This window comes from Chamaea fasciata, unplaced genomic scaffold, assembly GCF_029207755.1.
Source record: "Chamaea fasciata isolate MVZ Bird 193981 ecotype frontalis unplaced genomic scaffold, bChaFas1.0.hap1 SCAF_419, whole genome shotgun sequence".
In the NCBI taxonomy this organism is placed as follows: Eukaryota; Metazoa; Chordata; class Aves; order Passeriformes; family Sylviidae; genus Chamaea; species Chamaea fasciata.
The window spans coordinates 68,533-88,075 of record NW_027094504.1 but is presented as its reverse complement, the minus strand read 5'-3'; the positions used below and the strand labels follow the sequence as shown (position 1 = coordinate 88,075).

The following is a 19,543-nucleotide window of genomic DNA, read 5'->3' as shown; positions in this document are numbered from 1 at the left end:
CCCAGAGGTCCTCGATGACCCCGTGGGTGCCAGTGGGTGGCCCCTGACCCCTGACCCCTCCGCCGCCATCTTGGAAAACGCCCCCAACGTGGGAGGGGTCACCAACGTCACCTCCTCGGGTAGGCGGGGCTTATCTGGGTGGGGCTTAACTGGGTGGGATTCCATTGGGTGAGGTTTAAGTGGGTGGGGCTTTGAATGGGAGGGGGTTAACTGGGTGGGGCTCAATGGGGCGTGTCTTAATGGAGTCATCAATGGGTGTGGCTTCATTGGGAGGGGCTTAATGGAGGAATAAATGGGAGGGGCTTAACTGGGCCAGGCTTATTGGGGTGTGGATGAAATGGGCGTGGCTTATCCGAGGTGGGTGTGGCCACGGCCCCTCCCCGCCCCTCCCAGTGACCCCCGCGGAGGCCGAACTGGTGCCGCCGGCGGCCAAAGGCGAGGCCGGGACGTCGCCGGCGCTGCTGGGCTGCCTGGGAGCCATCATCCTCCTCCTCCTCACCATCATCCTCCTCATCCTGCGCCGCCGGCTGTGCATGGGCAAGGTCACTGGGAGGGACTGGGAGGAGACTGGGATGGACTGGGAGGTACTGGGATGGACTGGGAGGTACTGGGAGGAGACTGGGATGGACTGGGAGGAGACTGGGATGGACTGGGAGGTACTGGGAGGGACTGGGAGGGACTGGGAGAGACTGGGAGGGACTGGGAAGGACTGGGATGGACTGGGAGGGCACTGGGAGGGACTGGGAGGGCACTGGGAGGGACTGGGAGGGGACTGGGAGGGACTGACTGAGTTCTAACTGGTGTGAACTGTTTGTAACTGCTCCAAACTGGTTCTAACTGGTCTGAACTGGGGCTGAACTGGTTCTAAATGGGGCTGAAATGGTTCTAACTGGTCGGAACTGGTTCTAAATGGGTCTGAATTTGGGCTGAACTGGTTCTAACTGGTCCGAATTGGGGCTGAACTGGTTCTAAATGGGGCTGAACTGGTTCTATATAGTCGGAACTGGTTCTAACTGGTCCGAATTGGGGCTGAACTGGTTCTAAATGGGGCTGAACTGGTTCTATATAGTCGGAACTGGTTCTAACTGGTCCGAATTGGGGCTGAACTGGTTCTAAATGGGGCTGAACTGGTTCTAACTGGTCGGAACTAGTTCTAACTGGTCTGAATTGGGGCTGAACTGGTTCTAAATGGGGCTGAACTGGTTCTAACTGGTCGGAACTAGTTCTAACTGGTCTGAATTGGGGCTGAACTGGTTCTAACTGGGGCTGAACTGGTTCTAACTGGTCGGAACTAGTTCTAACTGGTCTGAATTGGGGCTGAATTGGTTCTAAATGGGGCTGAACTGGTTCTAACTGGTCGGAACTGGTTCTAAATGGGTCTGACTTTGGGCTGAACTGGTTCTAACTGGTCCGAATTGGGGCTGAACTGGTTCTAAATGGGGCTGAACTGGTTCTATATAGTCGGAACTGGTTCTAACTGGTTCGAATTGGGGCTGAACTGGTTCTAAATGAGGCTGAACTGGTTCTAACTGGTCGGAACTAGTTCTAACTGGTCCGAATTGGGCCTGAACTGGTTCTAAATGAGGCTGAACTGGTTCTAACTGGTCAGAACTGGTTCTAAATGGGTCTGACTTTGGGCTGAACTGGTTCTAACTGGTCCGAATTGGGGCTGAACTGGTTCTAAATGAGGCTGAACTGGTTCTAACTGGTCGGAACTAGTTCTAACTGGTCCGAATTGGGGCTGAACTGGTTCTAAATGGGGCTGAACTGGTTCTATATAGTCGGAACTGGTTCTAACTGGTCCGAATTGGGGCTGAACTGGTTCTAAATGGGGCTGAACTGGTTCTAACTGGTCGGAACTAGTTCTAACTGGTCTGAATTGGGGCTGAACTGGTTCTAAATGGGGCTGAACTGGTTCTAACTGGTCGGAACTAGTTCTAACTGGTCTGAATTGGGGCTGAACTGGTTCTAACTGGGGCTGAACTGGTTCTAACTGGTCGGAACTAGTTCTAACTGGTCTGAATTGGGGCTGAATTGGTTCTAAATGGGGCTGAACTGGTTCTAACTGGTCGGAACTGGTTCTAAATGGGTCTGACTTTGGGCTGAACTGGTTCTAACTGGTCCGAATTGGGGCTGAACTGGTTCTAAATGGGGCTGAACTGGTTCTATATAGTCGGAACTGGTTCTAACTGGTTCGAATTGGGGCTGAACTGGTTCTAAATGAGGCTGAACTGGTTCTAACTGGTCGGAACTAGTTCTAACTGGTCCGAATTGGGCCTGAACTGGTTCTAAATGAGGCTGAACTGGTTCTAACTGGTCGGAACTGGTTCTAAATGGGTCTGACTTTGGGCTGAACTGGTTCTAACTGGTCCGAATTGGGGCTGAACTGGTTCTAAATGAGGCTGAACTGGTTCTAACTGGTCGGAACTAGTTCTAACTGGTCCGAATTGGGGCTGAACTGGTTCTAAATGGGGCTGAACTGGTTCTAACTGGTCGGAACTAGTTCTAACTGGTCCGAATTGGGCCTGAACTGGTTCTAAATGAGGCTGAACTGGTTCTAACTGGTCGGAACTGGTTCTAAATGGGTCTGACTTTGGGCTGAACTGGTTCTAACTGGTCCAAATTGGGGCTGAACTGGTTCTAAATGGGGCTGAACTGGTTCTATATAGTCGGAACTGGTTCTAACTGGTTCGAATTGGGGCTGAACTGGTTCTAAATGAGGCTGAACTGGTTCTAACTGGTCGGAACTAGTTCTAACTGGTCCGAATTGGGCCTGAACTGGTTCTAACTGGGGCTGAACTGGTTCTAACTGGTTGGAGCGGGTTCTGACCGGTGGGAAGGGGTTGGGCCAGGTGCCGGGCGGCGGCGGGGCGGAGGCGGCGCTGCGGGTGCAGCTCTCGGGGGACACGGTGGTCATCAACAACGCCACCGGCTACGAGCGGATCCCCACCGGCACCGGGAACGGCACCGGCACCGGGAGCGGGGAGTACCAGGAACCCACCCGGGCCCGGCCCCGACCCCCCCGGAGTCCGCCCGGGGCTGGTGAGAAATGGACGGGGAAATAAAGGGGGAAATGGGGAAAAAGGGAGGGAAATAAAAGGGGAAAATGGGGGGAAAAGGGGAAAAATAAAGGGGGAAAATAAAGGGGGAAATGGGGGGAAATGAAGGGGAAAAATAAAGGGGGAAAGGGGAAAAATAATGGGGAAAAAGGGGAAAAATAAGGGGGGAAAAGGGGAAAAATAAGGGGGGAAAAGGGGAAAAATAAGGGGGGGAAAAGGGGAAAAAAAGGGGAAAAATAAAGGGAAAAATAAAGGAAAAAAGGGCGGAAGGGGAAAAATAAAGGGGAAAAAAAAGGGGCAGGAAAAGGGGAAAAAATGGGGAAAAATATAGGGGAAAAGGGGGGAGGGAAGGGAAAAAAGGGAAAGAGGGGAGGGAAAAGGGGAAAAAATGGGGAATAATAAAGAGAAAAAAGGGGGGGGAAGAGGGGGAAAAATAGGGAAATGGGAAAAAGGGGGAAGAAGCGGGGAAAAACGGGGGGAAATGGAAAAAAGGAGGAAAAAGGAGGAAAAAATGGAGGGAGGAAGGGGAAATAAGGGGAAAAGGGGGGAAAAAGGAGGAGGGGAAAATAGAGGAAAAAAGGAAAAGAAAAGGGAAGGAAAAAGGGGGAAAAAAGGGAAAAACAAAGAGAAAAAAAAGGGGAGAAAAGGGAAAGAAGGACCAAAAAAGGGGAAAAAAGGGGAAAGAAAAGAGGGAGGGGAAGATTTTTTTCCCCAATTTTTTATTTGCTGGAAACGTCCCCAAAAAATCTCTCCGGGAACGAGGAAAAGGCTCAAAACAGCCCCAAAAATGGGAGGGGGCAGGGAAACTCCACCCCAATAAGCCACGCCCCTCTGTGACCACACCCAATCTGCCCACGCCCACCAGCGAATCCAGCCTATCGGCTGCTCCTGAGCACCTACGCCCGACCAATGGGAGGCCTCGGCCGGGCCACGCCCGACGGGGTCAAACCAATCAACACCGACGGTAAGGGCGGGGCAGGGATGGGGCCACGCCCACTTTGACCACACCCAGCTCCCCGCCTCACCGGCGCCTCCTCTTCTCACCTGGGCAGGTGAGGGCGAGAGAGGGGCGGGGGCTTACGCCGAGGCTGACGTCACCGGAGGCTCCGCCTACGCCTTGGTTGGCCACGCCCAGGGTCACGCCCACGGCCACGCCCTCCCCGCCTTCCCCCGGCGGCAGCTGCGCTTCCGGGAGAAGTTGGGGGAGGGGCAGTTTGGGGAGGTAAGCCCCGCCCCCTTGGGATCAAGCCACACCCCTTACCCAGGCCACACCTGCCATGGTTTAGCCACGCCTGTGAGCCATTTAGCCACGCCCTCAGATTGTCAAGCCCCACCTCCTTTAAGGTCACACCCTTTTTAATTAGCCACGCCCCCATATTTAATAACCTCCTCCCCTTTTTAATGACCCCACAGCCGTTAATTTGGCCACAGCCACCTCATAGTGGCCACGCCCACATTTCGGCCTCACCATCTAGTTTAACCCCACCCCATTTCTGAGGCCACACCCTCCCCTTTTGGCCACACCCTCGTTGATTGGCCGTGCCCTCTTTCCATTGGTCACGCCCCTTTCTCTGGTCACCCTCCCCCCGACAGGTGTTGCTTTGTGAGGTCATCGCCCCCCACACCCTGGGCCTGGCCCCGCCCCCCGGTTCAGACCACGCCCCCCAGGCCGCAGGCCGCCCCCTGCTGGTGGCGGTCAAGGTGCTGCGGCCGGACGCCACCAAGAACGCCCGGTATGGAACTGGGAGGGACTGGGAGGGACTGGCAGGGGTGTCCCCAGGTGTCCCCAGGTGTCCCCAGGTGTCCCCAGGTGTGTTTTAGGGACCTCCAGGTGTGCCTAGGTGCACCCAGGTGTGTTAATTTGGGGATTTTGGGAATTGTGGGGGCCTGGCCGGGCGGGATTTCCTGCAGGAGGCCCGGACCCTGTTCCGCCTGCGGGACCCCAAATGTCCTCCAGGTGTGCCCAGGTGTGCTCAGGTGTATCCAGGTGCACCCAGGTGTGCCCAGGTGTGCTAATTTTGGGAATTCTGGGGGCGTGTCCAGGCGGGATTTCCTGCAGGAGGCCCGGACCCTGTTCCGCCTGCGGGACCCCAAATGTCCTCCAGGTGCGCCCAGGTGTGCTCAGGTGTATCCAGGTTCACTCAGGTGTACTCAGGGTTTATCCAGGTGTGCCCAGGTGTGCTAATTTTGGGATTTTGGGAATTGTGGGAGCGTGTCCGGGCGGGATTTCCTGCAGGAGGCCCGGACCCTGTTCCGCCTGCGGGACCCCAAATGTCCTCCAGGTGTGCCCAGGTGTGCCCAGGTGTGCTCAGGTGTATCCAGGTTCACTCAGGTGTACTCAGGGTTTATCCAGGTGTGCCCAGGTGTGCTAATTTTGGGATTTTGGGAATTGTGGGAGCGTGTCCGGGCGGGATTTCCTGCGGGAGGCCCGGACCCTGTTCCGCCTGCGGGACCCCAAATGTCCTCCAGGTGTGCCCAGGTGTGCTCTGGTGTATCCAGGTGCACCCAGGTGTGCCCAGGTGTGCTAATTTTGGGAATTCTGGGGGCGTGTCCAGGCGGGATTTCCTGCAGGAGGCCCGGACCCTGTTCCGCCTGCGGGACCCCAAATGTCCTCCAGGTGTGCCCAGGTGTGCCCAGGTGTGCCCAGGTGTGCTCAGGTGTATCCAGGTTCACTCAGGTGTACTCAGGGTTTATCCAGGTGTGCCCAGGTGTGCTTATTTTGGGAATTGTGGGCGTGTCCAGGCGGGATTTCCTGCAGGAGGCCCGGACCCTGTTCCACCTGCGCGACCCCAAATGTCCTCCAGGTGTGCCCAGGTGTGCCCAGGTGTATCCAGGTTCACTCAGGTGTACTCAGGGTTTATCCAGGTGTGCCCAGGTGTGCTAATTTTGGGAATTGTGGGGGCCTGTCCGGGCGGGATTTCCTGCAGGAGGCCCGGACCCTGTTCCGCCTGCGGGACCCCAAATGTCCTCCAGGTGTGCCCAGGTGTGCTAATTTTGGGAATTCTGGGGGCGTGTCCAGGCAGGATTTCCTGCAGGAGGCCCGGACCCTGTTCCGCCTGCGGGACCCCAAATGTCCTCCAGGTGTGCCCAGGTGTGCTCAGGTGTATCCAGGTGCACCCAGGTGTGCTCAGGTGTGCTAATTTTGGGAATTCTGGGGGCGTGTCCAGGCGGGATTTCCTGCAGGAGGCCCGGACCCTGTTCCGCCTGCGCGACCCCAACATCGTGCGGCTCCTGGGCGTGTGCGGGGGGCCCGGCCCCCTGAGCATCGTCACCGAGTACATGGAGCACGGAGACCTGCACCAGTTCCTGGGCGGGGCCCGAGGACACGCCCTCAGGTGAGGACACGCCCCCGGGTGGGACACGCCCACTCGAGCCGCCCCCAGTCTGAGTCGATTCCTAGAATGACTTTTGGGGTGCTGTCCCTTTAAGAGAAGCCTCGCCCACTTTAAGCCATGCCCGTCATTCAGCACAAGCCACGCCCACTCCTGCCCCGCCCCTTTCAAAGGATTTGTTTTGGGGGCAAGAAGGGATTTTTTGGGAGGGGGAAACAAAAGCGCTTTTTTTTCTGCTAGAAGTAGAATTTGGGATGCGAAAAAGGAAATTTTTGGGGGGAAAAGGAAATTTTTGAGGATAAAGGAAATTTGGGGGGAAAAAGGAAATTTTTGAGGAAAAAGGAAATTTTGGGGGAAAAGGGAGTTTTTGGGGATAAAGGAAATTTTTGGGGAAAAAGGAATTTTTGGGGGATAAAGGAATTTTTTGGGGATAAAGGAAATTTTTGGGGATAAAGGAAATTTTTTGGGAAAAAGGAAATTTTGGGGGATAAAGGAAATTTTTTGGGGAAAAAGGAAATTTTGGGGGATAAAGGAAATTTTGGGGGATAAAGGAAATTTTTGGGGATAAAGGAAATTTTTGGGGGGAAAAGGAAATTTTGGGGGAAAAAGGAAATTTTTTGGGGAAAAAGGAAATTTTGGGGGAAAAAGGAAATTTTTGGGGATAAAGGAAATTTTGGGGGAAAAAGGAATTTTTTGGGGAAAAAGGAATTTTTTGGGGATTAAGGAAATTTTTGGGGATAAAGGAAATTTTTGGGGATAAAGGAAATGCGGGAGAAAAAGAAGAAAAGGGGAGGAAAAAGGTTTTTTTGGGGGGGGCAAAAATCAAATTTTTTTTTTGGTGAAAAAGAGGATTTGAGGTGAAACGGAGAGTTTTTGGGGAAGAAAGGATTTTTGGGGGGGAAACGAGGATTGAGGGTAGGAAAAAGGGAGTTTTTTTGGGAAAAAATAGGAATATAAGTATAAAAACCCAATTCTTTTTTTTTTGGAAAAAAAATTACATTTTTTGGAAAAAAACACTTTTTTTTAGGGGGGGAGGGGTAAAAATGACGAAAATTTTCATTTTTTGTTCCCCTCAGCCTCCCCACCCTCCTGCACGTGGGCACGGGGACGCGATTCCCGGCCGGGCTCAACTCCGTCCACCGGGATTTGGGGCTTTTGGGTGGAAAAAAAAGGGAAATTTTTTTTTGAGGGGATAAAAAAAGCCATTTTTGGGAAAAAAAAAGTAATTTAGGTTTTTAAAAAGCGATTTTTTGGGGGGGAAAAAAAGTATTTTTAGGGGAAAAAAAACAGGAATAGGAGTGGGGAGAAAAGGATTTTTTGGGGGGAAAAATGGGATTTTTGGGGGGGAAAAATAGGAATTGATGTGGGGGGGGAAAGTGGTTTTCGGGGGAAAACGATTTTTTTTGGGAAAAATAGGCTTTAGGTTGGGAAAAAATGGGATTTTTGTGGAGGGGAAACGAGGGGTTACGGTGGGAAAAACTAATTTTTTGGAGGGGAAAAAAAGCGCATTTTTTATCCAAAAAAAGAGGGGATTTGGGCTGGAAAAACCCAATTTTTGGGGGAAAAAATTTATTTTTGGGGGAATATTTTTTTCTTTTTGGTAAAACGAGGAAAAATCTGATTTTTTTTTAAAATTCTTTTTTTTGGTGCAGCCTCTCCACCCTCCTCCACATGGGCGCCCAGATCGCGTCGGGGATGCGATTCCTGGCCGGGCTCAACTTCGTCCACCGGGATTTGGCCACCCGGAATTGCCTGGTGGGCGGCGGATCCGGGGCGGAATCGGGCGATTTTGGCGAATTTGGCGAAATTTCGGGCGGGTCGCTGACGGTGAAAGTGGCGGATTTCGGGATGAGCCGGAATCTTTACGCGGCGGATTATTACCGGGTGAGGGGCCGGGCGCTGCTGCCCATCCGCTGGATGGCCTGGGAGTGCATCCTCATGGTGAGAAAAACGGGACAAAAATTGGGGATTTTGGGGAAAAAAATGGGATTTTGGGGGAAAAAATGGGATTTGGGGGAAAAAAATGGGATTTTGGGGAGGTTTAAATGGGATCAAGGAGAAAAACTGGGATTTGGGGGGGGAAAAATTGAAGGGTTGGTGGGTTTGGGGGGAGAAAAGAGAGGAAAAAAAATGGGATATTTGGGGGAAAAACTGGGGGGGGAAATGGGATTTTTGGGGGGAAAAAAATTGGGGTTTCGGGGGGAAAAAAATCAGAATTTTGGGAGGATTTGGGGGGGGAAGGGATGGTTTTTGTTTTACAAAAATGGAGAAAAAAATTGAGGTTTTGGGAGGAAAAAAACGAAGCAAAAATCGGGATTTTGCGGGAGAAGAATAGGGGGGGAAATTGGGATTTTGGCGGGAAAAAATGGGGGGAAAATTGGGGGGTTTGGGGGGGGAAGAGGAGAAAAAAATTGGAATTTTCGGCGGGGACAAAAAGGGGATTTGGGGGTAAAAAAAATGAAGAAAAAATGGGAAATTTTTTTTGGAAAAAAACAGAGGGAAAAAAAGGGATTTTAGGGGAAATAATTGGGATTTTGGGGAATTTCGTGATTCCAGGGGACTTTCAGCCCTGCCAGCGGCTTTTTGGGAGGCGCCGAAACCCCCCCCAAAAAATCCAAATTTCCACTTTCCGACCCCCTAAAAACCCCCCAAAATTCCCAAAAAAAAATCCCCCAAAATTCCCCAAAAAAATCCCCCAAAATTCCCAAAACCCCCAAAATTCGGGAATTTCGCGATTCCAGGGGACTTTCAACCCTGGCAGCGACTTTTTGGGAGGCGAAAAAACCCAAAACCCCCAATTTTTTCATCCCAAAACCCCCAAATTTCCACTTCTCGACTTCCCAAAAAATCCCCCCAAAAATTCCCAGAAACCCCCAAAATTTGGGAATTGCGCAATTCCGGGGGACTTTCAGCCCTGCCAGCGACTTTTTGAGAGGCGCCGAACACCCAAAAAAAAAAATCCAAATTTCTACTTCCCGACTGCCGAAAAATCCCCCAAAAAAACCCCCCAAAAAATCCCCCCAAAATTCCCAAAAACCCCAAAATTCCCAAATTTCGGGATTCCAGGGAACTTTCAGCCCGGCCAGCGACGCCTGGGCCTTCGGGGTGACCCTGTGGGAGGTGCTGACGCGGTGCCGGGAGCAGCCGTACGGGGCCCTGAGCGACGAGCAGGTGATCGCCAACGCCGGGCACCACTTCCGCAACCGCGGCCAGCAGGTGGGACTGGGAGGGACTGGGAGGGAACTGGGAGGGACTGGGAGGGAACTGGGAGGGACTGGGAGGGGACTGGGATGGACTGGGAGGGACTGGGAGGGACTGGGAGGGACTGGGAGGGGACTGGGATGGACTGGGAGGGACTGGGAGGGACTGGGAGGGAACTGGGAGGGAACTGGGATGGACTGGGAGGGACTGGGAGGGACTGGGAGGGGACTGGGAGGGACTGGGAGGGACTGGGAGGGGACTGGGATGGACTGGGAGGGAACTGGGAGGGACTGGGAGGGGACTGGGATGGACTGGGAGGGAACTGGGAGGGACTGGGAGGGGACTGGGATGGACTGGGAGGGAACTGGGAGGGACTGGGAGGGAACTGGGAGGGACTGGGAGGGAACTGGGATGGACTGGGGCAGACTGGGAGGGAATTGGGAGGGATTGGGAAGTGTTTAGGGGTGGTTGAGGGGCACTGGGAATGGACTGGGAGGGACTGGGACAGACTGGGAATGGATTAGGAGGGACTGGGAGGGAACTGGGATGGACTGGGACAGACTGGGAGGGAACTGGGATGGACTGGGAGGGACTGGGAGGGAACTGGGTTGGACTGGGATGGACTGGGACCCACTGGGAGGGAACTGGGATGGACTGGGAATGGATTAGGAGGGACAGGGAGGAAACTGGGATGGACTGGGACCCACTGGGAGGGACTGGGACAGACTGGGAGGGAACTGGGATGGACTGGGAGGGGACTGGGAGGAACTGGGAGGTTTTTAGAGAGGGTTAAGGGGCACTGGGAATGGACTGGGAAGGACTGGGAGGGACTGGGAGGGACTGGGACCTACTGGGAATGGATTAGGGGAGACTTGGACGGACTGGGAGGGAACTGGGAGATGTTTAGAGGAGGTTGAGGGGGACTGGGATGGACTGGGAGCAGACTGGGACCAAATGGTAATGGACTGGGAATGACTGGGAGGGGACTGGGAGGGACTGGGACAGACTGGGAGGGGACCGGGAGGGACTGGGAAGTGTTTAGAGGGGGTTAAGGGAAGCTAGGAATGGACTGGGATGGACTGGGACAAACTGGAAATGGATTTGGGGGGGACTGGGAGGGACTGGGAGGGGGCTGGGAGGGACTGGGGCAAACTGGGACAAACTGGGAATGGACTGGGAGGGACTGGGAGGGGTTTGGGCCCCATCACCCCATCCCAGTTCCCTCCCAGTCCCCTCCCAGTTCCCTCCCAGTCCATCCCAGTCCATCCCAGTTCCCTCCCAGTCCATCCCAGTCCATCCCAGTCCATCCCAGTCCATCCCAGTCCGTCCCAGTCCGTCCCAGTCCGTCCCAGTCCGTCCCAGTGCGTCCCAGTAACCCCAGTTCCAGGAGTACCTGCCGTGTCCCCCCGGGTGTCCCCCGGCCCTGCACCGGCTGATGTTGAACTGCTGGGCCCGAGAGGCGGCCGAGCGGCCGGACTTCGGCCACCTGCAGAGGGCGCTGAGCGACCTTCATCGCCGTCATCTTCACCAATGAGCGACCTTCATCGTCATCTTCACCAATGAGCGACCTTCATCATCATTGAGTGACCACCATCATCAATGAGTGACCATCATCATCAATGAGTGACCACCATCATCAATGAGTGACCACCATCATCATTGAGTGACCATCTTCATCAATGAGTGACCACCATCATCATTGAGTGACCACCATCATCAATGAGTGACCACCATCATCAATGAGTGACCACCATCATCAATGAGTGACCATCATCATCAATGAGTGACCACAATCATCAATGAGTGACCACCATCATCAATGAGTGACCATCTTCATCAATGAGCGACCTTCATCATCATTGAGTGACCATCATCATCAATGAGTGACCTTCATCATCAATGAGTGACCATCATCATCAATGAGTGACCATCATCATCAATGAGTGACCATCATCATCACTGAGTGACCACCATCATCAATGAGTGACCACCATCATCAATGAGCGACCATCATCATCAATGAGTGACCATCATCGCCGTCATCTTCATCACTGAGCGACCTTCATCGCCATCATCTTCATCAATGAGCGACCTTCATCATCAATGAGGGACCTTCATCATCATTGAGTGACCTTCATCATCATTGAGTGACCATCATCATCACTGAGTGACCATCATCATCATTGAGTGACCTTCATCGCCATCATCTTCACCAATGAGCGACCTTCATCGTCATCTTCATCAATGAGTGATCATCATCATTGAGTGACCACCATCATCAATGAGTGACCATCATCATCAATGAGTGACCTTCATCACCATTGAGTGACCATCATCATCACCATCATCTTCATCACTGAGTGACCTTCATCGCCGTCATCTTCATCACTGAGTGACCTTCAGCATCTTCATCGTCACTGAGTGACCGCGGTGACCATCGCCACCATCATCATCATCGCTGACCGCCCTTCGGCCCCGGCCTCTGGGGGGATTTTGGGGAGACTTTGGGGGGATTTTTAGGGGAATTTTGGGGGATTTTGGGGCGATTTGGGGCAGATTTGGGTGCGTGTAAATCGAGGCGACCTCGAGTGGATTTTTTTGACGGATTTTGAGTGAATTTTGGGCGAATTTTGGGCGATTTTGGGCAAATTTGGGGCGATTTTGTCCCTCCCCGTCACCGTGGCAACGGCGCCGTGGTGACGTCACTGCCAAGCCTGGGAGTGTCCCCAAGGAAATGTCCCCAGTGTCCCCAAACTGGGAATGTCCCCAGTGTCCCCAAACTGGGAATGTCCCCAGTGTCACCAGTGTCCCCAAACTGGGAATGTCCCCAAACTGGGAATGTCCCCAGTGTCACCAGTGTCCCCAAACTGGGAATGTCCCCAGTGTCCCCAGTGTCCCCAAACTGGGAATGTCCCCAAGGAAGTGTCCCCAGTGTCCCCAAACTGGGAATGTCCCCAGTGTCCCCAGTGTCCCCAAACTGGGAATGTCCCCAAACTGGGAATGTCCCCAGTGTCCCCAGTGTCCCCAAACTGGGAATGTCCCCAAGGAGATGTCCCCAGTGTCCCCAAACTGGGAATGTCCCCAGTGTCCCCAGTGTCCCCAAACTGGGAATGTCCCCAAGGAAGTGTCACCAGTGTCCCCAAACTGGAAATGTCCCCAGTGTCCCCAAACTGGGAATGTCCCCAAACTGGGAATGTCCCCAGTGTCCCCAAACTGGAAATGTCCCCAAGGAGATGTCCCCAGTGTCCCCAAACTGGGAATGTCCCCAGTGTCCCCAGTGTCCCCAAACTGGGAATGTCCCCAAGGAAGTGTCCCCAGTGTCCCCAAACTGGGAATGTCCCCAGTGTCCCCAAACTGGGAATGTCCCCAGTGTCCCCAAACTGGGAATGTCCCCAAACTGGGAATGTCCCCAGTGTCCCCAAACTGGGAATGTCCCCAGTGTCCCCAGTGTCCCCAAACTGGGAATGTCCCCAAGGAAGTGTCACCAGTGTCCCCAAACTGGAAATGTCCCCAGTGTCCCCAAACTGGGAATGTCCCCAAACTGGGAATGTCCCCAGTGTCCCCAAACTGGGAATGTCCCCAAGGAGATGTCCCCAGTGTCCCCAAACTGGGAATGTCCCCAGTGTCACCACCCCTGTCCCCAACCCAAGAAGTGCCACCATCCCCCTGTCCCCTCTCCCGGCGCTGTCACCTCGGTGACCCCAAGGGACGGCGACACGGACGCTGCTGCTTCACCTTTATTGGGGACACGGGGACAGCGAGGGGACACTGAGGGGACATCGGGACAGCGAGGGGACATCGGGCTGGGGACACGGGGACGAGGTGACAACGGAGCTGGTGGCGTCCGCGACACGGCGACAGCGCCACGGCGACACCCGCGGCGCTACAGCGGCTCCTCCGAGTGTCCCCAACCTGCGGAGGGGACACGGAGAGTGACACCGCTGCACGCGGCGCGGGGATGTCCCCTGAGTGTCCCCAGGTGTCCCCAGGTGTCCCCTCACCGCGGCTGGCGCTGTCCTCGCGGTCCCCCGACGTGTCGCGGCTCCCGATGTCCCCCAGGGGCGCCACCCCGGGCGGGGGGTGGCCTTGGGGACGTGTCGCCTCCTCGCGGGGACCAGGGACGGGCGGGGGTGGCATTTGGGGACCTGTCCCCTCTGTCCCCTGACCCAGGAGTGGCCCTTGGGGGCCTGTCCCCTGTCCCTGGGATCGTGTCCCCGATGTCCCCTGTCCTTGGGGACCTGTCCCCGCTGTCCCCGCTGTCCCTTGTCCCAGGAGATGCGGGAGCGGTGGCATTTGGGGACGTGTCCCCTGTCCTGGGACAGGCGGGGGCGGTGGCATTTGGGGACGTGTCCCCTCTGTCCCCGCTGTCCCCTCTGTCCCCTCTGTCCCCGCCGTCCCCGCTGTCCCCTCCTCTCGGGGACACGTCGCCGCCCCTTGGGGACGTCCCCAGGGTCCCGCCGGAGCTCGGGGATGTCCCCAAGGTGTCCCGGGCCGTCCCGGGTGTCCCCGCAGCCACGTCCCCAAACCCTGCTCCGGTGTCGCCTCTTGTCCCCGCCAAGTCCCCGCGGGCAGCAGCGACCGCAGCAGTGACGTCAGCGCCTGTCCCCAAGGCTCGGGGACAGGGAGGGGCGCGGCGGGGCCTGGGGGGAGGGGGGAGGGGGGGACAGGGTTGGGGACAGCGACAGCGACACCGCGGGTGGCCTCGTGACCACCCCCCCCCCCCCCCGCGGTGTCCCCAAATGTCCCCGTGCGCCACCGCACCCCCGTGTCCCCAATGTCCCCCAAGTGTCCCCAAGTGTCCCCCCCCCCTCCCCCGATCTCCAGGGTGCCCCCAGTTGTCCCTCCTTGATCCCGGATGTCCCCAAATGTCCCCAAATGTCCCCAAATAGTTCCCCCTCCCCCATGTCCCCCCCCGGTGTCCCCAAAGTCTTCCCCCTCCATGCCCCTCAATGTCCCCAAATGTCCCCAAATGTCCCCAAAGTCCCCCCCCATGCCCCTCGGTGTCCCCAAATGTCCCCAAATGTTCCCCCCCATGCCCCTCAGTGTCCCCAAATGTCCCCAAATGTCCCCAAATGTCCCCCCCATGCCCCTCAGTGTCCTCAAATGTCCCCAAATGTCCCCAAATGTCCCCAAAGTCCCCTCCCATGCCCCTCGGTGTCCCCCAAATGTCCCCAAATGTCCCCAAATGTCCCCAGATGTCCCCAAATGTCCCCAAAGTCCCCTCCCATGCCCCTCAATGTCCCCAAATGTCCCCAAATGTCCCTCCATGCCCCTCGGTGTCCCCAAATGTCCCCAAATGTCCCCAGATGTCCCCAGATGTCCCCTCACCCCCCAGCAGCAGCAGCAGCGTCCCCAGGGCCACCGCCGGTGTCCGCATTGTCACCTCCACGGCGCTGCCACCGCCACTCCCCTTGTCCCCAATTTATGGCCTTGGGGACAGGGACGTCCCCTGGGTGGGGACGGGGGGGGGGGGTGGCCCCGCGCCCCGGGGAGGGGACAGGGCTGTCCCCAGAGGGGGTGACAACGGCAGCTGAGGGTCCCCAAGGTCCCCAAGGTCCCCAACCCCCTCCCAGGTGTCCCCAATGTCCCCAATGTCCCCAAGGTCCCCAAAGTCCCCAACCTCCTCCCAGGTGTCCCCAACTCCCCACCTTGGGGACATCGGGGACACCCTGGGGACACCCTGGGGACACTTTGGGGACACTCGGGGACACCCTGGGGACACTTTGGGGACACCCTGGGGACACTTTGGGGACACCCTGGGGACACCCTGGGGACACTTTGGGGACACCCTGGGGACACTTTGGGGACACCTTGGGGACACTCTGGGGACACTCTGGGGACACTTTGGGGACACCCTGGGGACACTTTGGGGACACCCTGGGGACACTTTGGGGATACCTTGGGGACACCCTGGGGACACCCTGGGGACACTTTGGGGACACCCTGGGGACACTCTGGGGACACTTTGGGGACACCCTGGGGACACTTTGGGGACACCCTGGGGACACTCTGGGGACACCCTGGGGACACTTTGGGGACACCCTGGGGACACTTTGGGGATACCTTGGGGACACTCTGGGGACACTGTGGGGACACCCTGGGGACACCCTGGGGACACCCTGGGGACACTTTGGGGACACTTTGGGGACACTTTGGGGACACTTTGGGGACCTCGGCGACACAGCGCAGACTCGTCCCCGCCTGGGGACAGGGGCCGGGCGTGTCACCAGCGCCTCGGGGACATTTGGGGACATTGTGGGGCCAGCCCGGACTTGTCACCCGGTCAGGGGCAGTGGCTGCGGACAATGGGGCCATTGTCCCCAAGGTGCCACCGCGGGAGGGGCTGGGGACACCTGGGGGGGTGGGGACACCTGGGGGGGTTTGGGGACACCTGGGGGGACACCTGGGGGGGGTGGGGACACCTGGGGGGACACCTGGGGGGGTGGGGACACCTGGGGGGACACCTGGAGGGGGTTGGGGACACCTGGGGGGACACCTGGAGGGGGTTGGGGACACCTGGGGGGACACCTGGAGGGGGTTGGGGACACCTGGGGGGGGTGGGGACACCTGGGGGGACACCTGGAGGGGGTTGGGGACACCTGGGGGGGGTGGGGACACCTGGGGGGGGTGGGGACACCTGGGGGGACACCTGGAGGGGGTTGGGGACACCTGGGGGGGGTGGGGACACCTGGGGGGGGTGGGGACACCTGGGGGGGGGTTGGGGACACCTGGGGGGGGTGGGGACACCGGGACATTTCGGCGTAAATTTGGGAGGTTTTGCCCCACAGGAAAGACTCACACTCATTTTAATTCAATAATTTAATTAATTTTGTAATTTTTGGGGTGAATTCGGGGGTTTTGGGCTCACGGGAACGACGCGGACACATTTTCAATCCCACAATTTGATTTATTTTCCATTTTTTGGGGTGAATTCGGGGGTTTTGGGCTCACGGGAACGACGCGGACACATTTTCAATCCCACAATTTGATTTATTTTCCATTTTTTGGGGTGAATTCGGGGGTTTTGGGCTCACGGGAAGGCCTCGGGGGGCGGCACCGCCAGCGCGGCCGAGCTGATGATGAAAACCTTGACGTAATGAACGGCCTGGGGGGGGCGGGGCGGGGTCAGGACCCCCCCGGGGGGGGGCACAGGAATTTGGGGAAGCCCCTCCCCCCTCCCCCAAATATTCGGGACCCTCCCCCTAGGATTTGTGGCCACGCCCATTAATTAGGCACCGCCCCCGCCCCCCAAAATTTGGGGACCGCCCCCCCCCTCCCTTTTCCCCCCAGGTGTGTCTTTGCCCCCCCCAGGTGTGTTTTGTTCCCCCCCAGGTGTGTTTTGTTCCCCCCAGGTGTGTTTTGTTCCCCCCAGGTGTGTCTTTGCCCCCCAGGTGTGTTTTTGCCCCCCCAGGTGTGTTTTGTTCCCCCCAGGTGTGTTTCTGCCCCCCCAGGTGTGTTTTTGCCCCCCCCAGGTGTGTTTTTGCCCCCCAGGTGTGTCTTTGCCCCCCCAGGTGTGTTTTGTTCCCCCCAGGTGTGTTTCCAGCTCCCCCAGGTGTGTTTCTGCCCCCCCAGGTGTGTTTTGTTCCCCCCCCAGGTGTGTTTCCGGCCCCCCCAGGTGTGTTTTGTTCCCCCCCAGGTGTGTTTCCAGCCCCCCCAGGTGTGTTTCTGCCCCCCCAGGTGTGTTTTGTTCCCCCCCCAGGTGTGTTTCCAGCCCCCCCAGGTGTGTCTTTGCCCCCCCAGGTGTGTTTTCACCCCCCCAGGTGTGTTTTGTTGCCCCCCAGGTGTGTTTTGTTCCCCCCCAGGTGTGTCTTTGCCCCCCAGGTGTGTTTCCGGCCCCCCCAGGTGTGTCTTTGCCCCCCCAGGTGTGTTTTTGCCCCCCAGGTGTGTTTCCAGCCCCCCAGGTGTGTTTTGTTCCCCCCCAGGTGTGTCTTTGCCCCCCAGGTGTGTCTTTGCCCCCCAGGTGTGTTTTCACCCCCCCAGGTGTGTTTCCGGCCCCCCCAGGTGTGTTTTCACCCCCCCAGGTGTGTCTTTGCCCCCCCAGGTGTGTTTTGTTCCCCCCCAGGTGTGTCTTTGCCCCCCAGGTGTGTTCTCTGCCCCCCCAGGTGTGTCTTTGCCCCCCCAGGTGTGTTTTGTTCCCCCCCAGGTGTGTTCTTTGCCCCCCAGGTGTGTCTTTGCCCCCCCAGGTGTGTTTGTTCCCCCCCAGGTGTGTTCTTTGCCCCCCAGGTGTGTTTGTTCCCCCCCAGGTGTGTCTTTGCCCCCCCAGGTGTGTCTTTGCCCCCCCAGGTGTGTTTGTTCCCCCCCAGGTGTGTTCTTTGCCCCCCAGGTGTGTCTTTGCCCCCCCGTACCGCGCAGAGCCCGGCCAGCAGCAGGAGGGCGAGCAGGAGGCAGAGGAGGGCGAGGAAGAGCAGGGGGCAGCCGGGGGGCGGAGTCTGGGCGGCTCCTGGGGGCGTGGCCAGAGAACGAGGGCGCGGTCAGGGTCAGGACACGCCCATAAAACCACGCCCTCGTTGGTCACGCCCCCCCTCACCTGCCCCGCCCTCTCGGGGCGCGTCCTCGGTGATGTCATCGTTGACGTCGTCGCCGACGTCGTGGCGGCGGCCGAAGGGGGCGGCACCCAGCAGCGGCTGCTCCGCCCCCGGGGTGACGTCATCGGTGATGTCATCTTCGGGGCCCGGGGGGCGCTCCAAAGGCAGGAAGGGCGTGATGTCATCGTCGGCCGTGACGTCGTCGGCGTCGGCTGTGACGTCGTCGGCGAGGTCGTCCCAGGCGCCGTCGAGGTCCCCGGTGACGTCACCCAGTAGGGAGGAGGTGACGTCATCGGTGGTGATGACATCATCAGCGGGGAGGGAGCCCGGGCCGGGGAAGGTGACGTCATCGTCCTTGGTGATGTCATCGAAGAGGTCATCTTGATGGATGACGTCATTGGCGAGGCCACCCCGGTGGGTGACGTCATCAAGGAGGTGGTCGCCGGGGATGACGTCATCGCTGACATCATCCCCAGGAAGGGAAGGGGCGTGGTGGATGGCGACGACGTCATCTTCATCCGCATCCACGCTGACGGCGTCATCGATGATGTCACTTCCCATGATGCCGTCATCGTCCCCGGGGAGAGGGGGCGTGACATCGCCCCAGGTGATGACGTCATCAGGGAAGCCGTGCTCGATGATGTCATCAGCTACATCGCTCTCAGGGACGATGACATCATCAGTGAGCTCATGCAGGCTGATGACATCATCAGGGAGGTGGTGCTCGGGACTGACGTCATAGGTGATGTCATCCAGGGCCCGTGGGAAGTCACTCCCTCCAATGACATCATCGGCGAGGTCAGGGCTGACGGTGATGTCATCAATGAAGTCGCGCCCGGAGGCGATGACGTCACCAGTGACATCGCTCCCAGGGATGGTGACGTCATCAGCGACGCCGCTCTCAGGGTGGCGATGACGTCACCAGCGAGAGCTTCCTCCGGGACAGAGGAAGTGACGTCATCACCCTTGGTGATGCCAGCAGTGACATCATCCCCTGTCACACAGGAAGTGACGTCACCCTCAGCCGTGACGTCACCGGTGGGCGGAGGGGAGGGGCTGCCCCGCCCCTCTGCCACATCATCGCCCTCCCCAGCCGCAGCGACATCAGGAGCGGTGACGTCATAGGCAATGACGTCATCGTCGGGAGCCTCCTCCTCCTCTGGGGGCGGGGCCACCACGGTGATGGTGATGCCGCCGGCCCGGCAGGTGACGGCGACGTCCCCAAGGGCCCCAAAGTCCCCCGGGGTGGTGACGTCATTGTCCGCAAGGTCCCCGTCCCCAGTGTCCCTTGGGGAGGTGACGTCATTGTCCCCAAGGTCTCCAGTGTCCCCCGGGGTGGTGACGTCATTGTCCCCAAGGTCTCCAGTGTCCCTCAGCATGGTGACATCACTGTCCCCAGTGTCCCCTGGGACTGGGACACCCCTGT

At 57.5% G+C, this 19,543-nt stretch overlaps 1 protein-coding gene across 1 annotated transcript; it reads left to right on the top strand.

Moving 5' to 3' along the window:
* Window positions 1–49: 49 nt before the first annotated feature.
* LOC136305449 (epithelial discoidin domain-containing receptor 1-like) lies at window positions 50–12,084 on the top strand (the record flags this gene model as incomplete). The annotated part of the gene is made up of 10 exons (XM_066208704.1): window positions 50–119; window positions 394–542; window positions 2,853–3,042; window positions 3,925–4,029; window positions 4,112–4,281; window positions 4,653–4,792; window positions 6,227–6,394; window positions 8,044–8,332; window positions 9,458–9,607; window positions 10,980–12,084. Coding segments are annotated over 10 exons (1,578 nt in total), but the record flags the coding sequence as incomplete, so codon positions are not given.
* Window positions 12,085–19,543: the final 7,459 nt, after the last annotated feature.